This window comes from Wasmannia auropunctata, unplaced genomic scaffold, assembly GCF_000956235.1.
Source record: "Wasmannia auropunctata unplaced genomic scaffold, wasmannia.A_1.0 LD336076.1, whole genome shotgun sequence".
Classification (NCBI taxonomy): Eukaryota; Metazoa; Arthropoda; class Insecta; order Hymenoptera; family Formicidae; genus Wasmannia; species Wasmannia auropunctata.
In genome coordinates, this window is record NW_012026814.1 from 701,999 (window position 1) to 708,903 (window position 6,905).

The following is a 6,905-nucleotide window of genomic DNA, read 5'->3' on the forward strand; positions in this document are numbered from 1 at the left end:
ATACCCGAGCTTTAGGAATATACGGATGAACTTCGTGCCTGGCCCAGAAGAGAGTCACGTGAGTGGGAAGTGATTGTCCTGCGAATTTAACGCATATGGTACGTGAAGGCACATATTGAGTGTTACCGCTTATCACAACTTTCCTATTTAGACGATGTACGCTAATGATTTTATGATTTTGTGATGTAGACATAGAGGATTTAATTTCAGCCACGTCAAAATCTTGCGGAATGTCTTTGATAATACCTGTTCTCAGGACTCTATAATTAGGTATTACTGCCTTTAGGTTAAAGGTTGCAAGATCCGGGTTAGAAACGAGTTTGTTAGCAGCCGCCGCTGACCTGCATACCACTATTATTTTGCCGATACCGAGGCGTTCCATCTCAACGATGTCGGACGCAGGCATAACCTTACCTACTTGAGCGAAGATTTTCACGGATGCTGCGTGCTATTTCTGCTGTTGCCTAGCGCGTGGACGTGAACAGCGTAAGGAGGGAGATCTGAAGCCGTGTATGTATTTGCCTTCTCTTCAATTTTGCGCGTTTTATTAGCTTTACCGGAATCGCTGTTGGACCCAGCGTTCGAGCCGGTCGAAATTTCAGAGCGGTGAGAAGGCGCGGATTCTCGTGGTCCAGACGCCGTGGAGGTAGAAGCAGCCTCCGAGTCTCGGAAAGTGCGTTTGTTACCTTTCTTAATCCCGGCTGAAGACGATGCCCTCTCCTGATCGTTCGTCGTCTGCGATGATCGTGCGTCGTCTTCGCAGATCATTTCATCGCCAGAGATATTTTTGTTAAGATGCTGGGATTGAGAGTGCGCAGTAGTGTTGTGCGCAGGAATAACACTGTTAAGATGTTGTTGATCCGAATCCGGAAGCACACCGAGGCCCGCGTTTGCATTTACAAGGGGAGGGGAAAGGGAATGGGATGGCAGAAGATAGGATTGAGAGGAAAGAGACGCTGGAGATAAAGGGGAAAAGCTTTGAGAGAGGGCTAATTGCCCCTCAAACGTAGAGAAACTTTCGAGCGGAACCGATAAAGTCTGGTTTTCCGATGGGGGGGGGGGGACGCGCGGGGTCCGAGTATGGCGGACTTGCCGGCACATTATCTCGGCCCCCAGCGCCCGAGGCCGAGGCCCCGTGCATATCGGGAAATGCGTACTTAACTAACGCAGGGGATAAAGGTTTCGCGTGAGAGAATAAGCCCGAGCACCACTTGCCGAAAATTATCCGGCGGTGAATGAACAATAGACACTATACGAGAGCACACTAAGCACACGACCGTACCGTGACGAGGTCCACACGCGAATCCCGTCCGCTCCCTCGAGGAGCAATCAAAGAGTTTATATACATAGAGTAGAAGAGACCTAGCGGCGCCTTTGACTGGAACCGTGAGCTGATAGAAAGAGAAAGAAAATGGAAGAGCGAAGGGTACATCCATCTTTTATCTTTTTCTCGCATGCGCAATTGAACAAGGATGCAGATGGGCGACTCGTTTTCTGTCTCTTTTTATGTGCTCACGCATTCTTAGCTGGCTCCTCTATACCTTGGGAGCAATACAGCCTGAATACCAATAGCGTGGGCCAAAAGGCACTAGACTCGGTTATATAGTGAGTTGTAGGGATTTGAGGTAGGCATAAATGATGCTGCAAAATCTTGGAGAAGGGTCTTTGATCATAGGGAAAATATCAATGACGAAAGTGGGAAAATTTTTCTTGATGAAGGTACGAAGTTTACCAGACTTGTGGATGCAGAGCGAGCAGTAGAAAATGATATGATTGATGTCTTGTCTTGCCTCCCCACAGGGACAGGCTGGAGAATATACAATATTTTTCCTGTGTAGGCTATAATTCAAATTATAGTGATTGCTCCGAATCCGAGAAATGCACACAATCTCTTCTCTTTTTAATCTTTTATTTTTATACCACGGTTTGGGGGATTCGTTGAGATACAGCTCTGCGTGTTGAATTCCCTTGATAAGGGAGGCCTTTTCTAGGTGATGCTTGAACGAGTCTTTTCGATGTATGTTGGCCTCGATCTGAAGGTCCGTGAACGGAGCCGTGATAGGGGTCTTGATGCCTCTGGAAGCTGCTAACTTTGCCAGCAGGTCCGCCTTTTCGTTCCCTGGTATTCCTTTGTGGGCCGGAACCCAGCAGAGAGTTATCTTCTTTCCCTCGGTCTCCGCCAAGATGAGACTTCGTTTGATGTGGTGTATGAGATGGTTCCCCTGTTTGTAGTTGGATGTGGCGATGGCAGAGAGGACGCTCCTAGAATCCGAGAATGTAACCGCTTGCTCAATTCCCAAGTCAGAAACAGCCGTGATCGCTTGACGGATAGCCCATGCTTCCGCGGTGAAAATAGAAACTGATGAAGGAAGCTTATGGCAAAGGATGAAGTTAGTGCTAGGAGAATAGACACTCGCTCCTACAAAAGCTTGATCGTCCAACTTGGAGCCATCTGTATAGAAAGCTGTGGCTTCTAAGGGTAGATCTGCACAGTATTTCAGAAATTTAGCCTTGGCAATCATCAGAGGTGTGTCTTTTTGTATGTCCGTCATTGATTGAGCCGTCAAAATTTTTTCCATAGATAGAGAGCGCGGTAGTCGCCGTCAAATGCCGGAAGGAAGGTAGAGCGGTGGACGTCTTTTATTGTGTGCCTGGTAGCCAGGTATCTGTCAAATAACGGTACATTCTTTCGAGCCCTGATTACGAGAACGTCGGTGGAGGCCGAAGATTCTATATGCTTCAGACTAAGAACCGGACTGCTAAGAACCGGACTAAATTTTTGAGAGTATGCTTTGGCCAGATATTTGTCCGTAAGGTAAATAAACCTTATTCGTAAAGGCCGTATCACACTACGTATTGCGGACGCGGATCGGATTGGAATTGCGGATCGCCGGATTTGGATTCTTTGTTCACACTACGGATTCAATTTGTGGAATACGCATTTTATTCGTCTGCTGTGTATGACAATGTTCAGTTTACAAAATTACTATTATAATCGACACATAAAAAAAAGAAACTGTGTTCATGTCTGTTACTTTTAATAATGGCTGAACATGAATCGCGTAAGCGGAGAATATGGGTTTCTAAATGGATAACAAAAAGAAAAGAAAAAGGTTTGCACCATAACCTTTTTTTGGAACTTTTATTAGAAGACCCTAATTGATTCAGAAGGTTTGTTATAAATTAAATATAAAAAATATAATTTACAATTAAATTTACAATTAAATTACTAAAAATTTTTATTTAAAAAAAATGTATTGTTTAGGTGCCTCAGAATGGATGCAGATACTTTCGAATTTCTTTTAAAAAAAGTTACTCCTCTAATCAAAAAGCAAAATACTCATTTACGAGAAAGCATTTCACTTAATGAAAGACTATCGGTTACTTTGCGGCATTTAGCAACAGGTAAAAAACAAAATAAAATCAATTAATAATAGTTGTATATTTTTTAAATAAATCTTTTTATATGTTATTCCAAAGGAGAAACGCAAGAATCGTTAGCTCTCGCATTCAGACTTGGTAGAAGTACCATTTCAAAAATTATAAAAGAGGTAACAATAGCAATAATTACGGTTTTAAAAGGAGAGTTTCTTCGCTCTCCCCAGACTGAGGATGAATGGCGTGTGATTAGCAATGATTTTGGAGAGCGATGGAATTTCCATCATGCACTTGGAGCAATGGATGAAAAACATTGCGTTATTGATCCTCCACTACAATCTGGATCTATGTACTACAATTATAAAGGAAATTACAGTGTAGTATTATTGGCTTTGGTGGATGCACAATTACGTTTTATTTATGTTGATGTGGGAACTAACGGCAGAGTTAGTGACTCTGGTGTATGGAATAAATGTTCTTTCAAAAATCATTTAGATAAGGATACTCTACACATTCCTCCTCCTGCTCCATTGCCAGGTACACAAGACAATTTTCCTTTTGTGATTATTGGAGATGAAGGTTTTACATTATCAGAGAAACTTTTAATTCCTTATCTACGACCTCAATGTAGTGGGAACATACGCAGAAGTATATTTAATTATAGGTATGTGGATTATTTGTATTAATTTTTGTCATATTACAATACTGAAATACTTTTTACTCGTGTTATATATAGATTATCTAGAGCTCGACGTTGTTCTGAAAATGCTTTTGGTGTAATGGCTGCTCGTTTTCAAATTTTTCGATCCGCAATGAGATATGATCCGGATGACGCAAGTAAAATCATTTTAAGTGTATGTTGTTTGCATAACATGCTAAGAAGTCAGTCTGTTGGACGACTTATGTATACACCACCATCATTTCTTGATGGAGAAGATGAAATCTCTGGTCAAATTCGTCATGGGGAATGGAGATCCGAAAGCGCAGGAGGTATGATAAATTTAACTCACCAAGGTGGTAATCGTCATCCAAATCAAGCAATCGCACTTACAATTAGAGATAAGTGGTGTGATTATTTTAATACTGTTGGTGCAGTTTCTTGGCAAGAGCGAATGGTGCGAATGCAATAAATTTTAAATATTGAAAACAATAAATATAATTACTACTATTATGTGTTATTACTTGTGTTGAAATATGTTTTACTTTGCTTTAAAAAATAAAATTCATTTTATTCATTATATTTCATTAATTTTTTATTACTAATACAGTCTTACAAAATTCCTTACTGCTAATAAAATGAGATTTTAATTATATCATAAAATAAAAGAACTTTAGTTTTTAACAATATTTAACATTTAAAAAAATTAACGAATATATTATCGAAACAATCAGTAAAATCTCAGATTATTTTATTATTATTATCACACTATTATTAGTAAATGTATGAGTTAATATGAAAAACAGGTGATCTGTTGTAATGTAATATAATAATTTGAAATTATTCATTTATATTCATCTCTTTGGCAACCAATGAAAATCTAGTCAAAACGTATAACATAATATAAAAATTGATAAAATTAAGTTAAACAAACTTAAAAGCAATGTAAGTTATGCAGTTAATGATAAATATTGACATAATATGAATAGTATATAATGAAAAGTATAAAATATGAATAATATATAATTAACATTAATAAGGTACAAGTTATTGCTCATAATGTTGGTTGACTTAGCACTTTCAAAATTTCTCTTTCAAAATATTCTCGATTGCTAGGAGTCATTGATCGAAGCCTAGACGCAATGTACGCACCAAACATATCAAATGTATCCATTTTTGGAGGAGACACATTTTCTTGGGCCATATCTTTTATGGCATTTACAGCATCTTCCATTATTTTAGATTTTTTTAAACTTCCTTGTTTAACATATAAAGAATTCTCAGGAGGGCGTTTAGTATTTAACGAAGCTAATGCGGTTCTAGAAGAAAGATCTGATGTTTCATTTATTGCCAATTTGTCTTGACTAGTAGATGAGATAGGTGATTGACTAGCAGATGTCATCGCAATTGATACTAGATCTGAGCTGGCTTCTGAGCTGTATGATTCCATGGAGGGTGATATTTTATCACTGTTCGTACATGCATCGGATGGAATAAGCATGTATTGCTAAAAATAAAAATCCAAATATATAAAACAATTTTTATAAAATATTAAAAATTTTTATATTATAATAATAATATTAAATTTGAACATAGATATTAATTGCTAAATAATTTAAATGATATGAAATATTTCCATTAAAAATAACAAAAATAAACATATACATAAAGTTTAAACTTACCTCTATGTTTTCATCACAATAAATGTTTGGAACCATTGATGTGTTTTGCACATCAGTACAAGTATGAGGAACAGAGGAACGATTCACTGTTTCCTGATTGGAATAATTTTGTAAAGACAGATTATCAATGCTGTCGCTCTGTGTACAGGTTTTTTTTAAAAATAAGAGCATATCGTAATATTCCCACTTTGGTTTATAAATTTCATCTGCTCCTTTCCCACTACAACGAGTTTGCGATTCTCTTATTCTTCTTTCATTTGCACGGAAAGTACTTTCCATATTTTGAAACCGCTTGTAAACTATATCTCCTACAACGATAAAGTAAAAGAAAATGTGAAATGAATAACATAATTTTTACATAACATCACACATTTCAACATCTCAAGAACTATTGAAGTATATAGTTCAGTGTCAACAACTCAATCGCATAACCTTTATTCAATAATTGTTTACGACTATATGTTCACACTATTAATTTTTATAGACTAATTATTTTTATTTTCATTTCAAACAATAACATAAGCTAAAATAAATTCAAAAGATAAATTAATTAATATACCTGTAAATTTGGGACCTAGAGCTTGCGCTATTCGATCCCAATGTACTCGTTTAAGATCAGTTCGACGATATTGTTCCATTGTTGTGTCCCATAGTAAAGGACATTGTTTCACCATTTCGATCATCGAGCATTCGACATCTTTTGTAAAAAGATCATTTTTCGGGCCCATTTTATGAATGTCAAATAATCACCGTAGAGCACAGCAGAGATGGTATATTTTTGCTCGCCGATCCACGATTTATGGGTTATGTTGAGGTCGTGTGACATAAATAGGTCACATGATCAAAACTCAGTATTTTATTGGCTTGGATCACAAATTACGGATCGCAAAAATAGAGAGCCGTCTATTCTGCGACTTGCAATCCGGATCCGAAGCTACCTCGCTGTGATTGGTTAAATTCCGATCCGCGATCCGCAATTCCAATCCGATCCGCGTCCGCAATACGTAGTGTAACACGGCCTTAGAGGCCTGTTCTACAATACGTCGTATGTCGTTGTCGGATGTCGGACGCATGCGCATTGCATTGTCGGCTGTCGTATAAAGCTGTCGTGAGTCGGTTGTCGATGTCGGAATGAAAGATGGTCAAGTCCCATCTTTTAGATCCTTACGACTGTGCTTACGACTTGT

General features: G+C 38.1%; 2 protein-coding genes across 2 annotated transcripts; one reads left to right on the forward strand and one right to left on the reverse strand.

The window, feature by feature from the left end:
* The first annotated feature begins 3,649 nt into the window (after positions 1-3,649).
* On the forward strand, positions 3,650-4,508 carry LOC105449473 (putative nuclease HARBI1). Its single transcript, XM_011688729.1, has 2 exons — positions 3,650-4,042; positions 4,115-4,508. The coding sequence occupies exons 1-2, from the start codon at positions 3,678-3,680 to the stop codon at positions 4,506-4,508; spliced, it is 759 nt and encodes a 252-aa protein (XP_011687031.1). The 5' UTR covers positions 3,650-3,677.
* Positions 4,509-5,090: 582 nt separating this feature from the next.
* LOC105449474 lies at positions 5,091-6,446 on the reverse strand. The gene is made up of 3 exons (XM_011688730.1): positions 6,278-6,446; positions 5,719-6,026; positions 5,091-5,543 (listed from the first exon to the last, which is right to left on the reverse strand). The coding sequence occupies exons 1-3, from the start codon at positions 6,444-6,446 to the stop codon at positions 5,091-5,093; spliced, it is 930 nt and encodes a 309-aa protein (XP_011687032.1).
* Between the last annotated feature and the right edge of the window lie 459 nt (positions 6,447-6,905).

Bases quoted from the DNA above. Each gene is read 5' to 3' on its own strand.
- LOC105449473 (XM_011688729.1), top strand. From the start codon at position 3,678: ATGGATGAAAAACATTGCGTTATTGATCCTCCACTACAATCTGGATCT. The intron at 4,043-4,114 runs GTATGTGGATTA...TGTTATATATAG, and splicing joins AGAAGTATATTTAATTATAG to ATTATCTAGAGCTCGACGTT.
- LOC105449474 (XM_011688730.1), bottom strand. From the start codon at position 6,446: ATGGGCCCGAAAAATGATCTTTTTACAAAAGATGTCGAATGCTCGATG. The intron at 6,027-6,277 runs GTATATTAATTA...TTATCGTTGTAG, and splicing joins TCTAGGTCCCAAATTTACAG to GAGATATAGTTTACAAGCGG. The intron at 5,544-5,718 runs GTAAGTTTAAAC...TTTTATTTTTAG, and splicing joins ATTGTGATGAAAACATAGAG to CAATACATGCTTATTCCATC.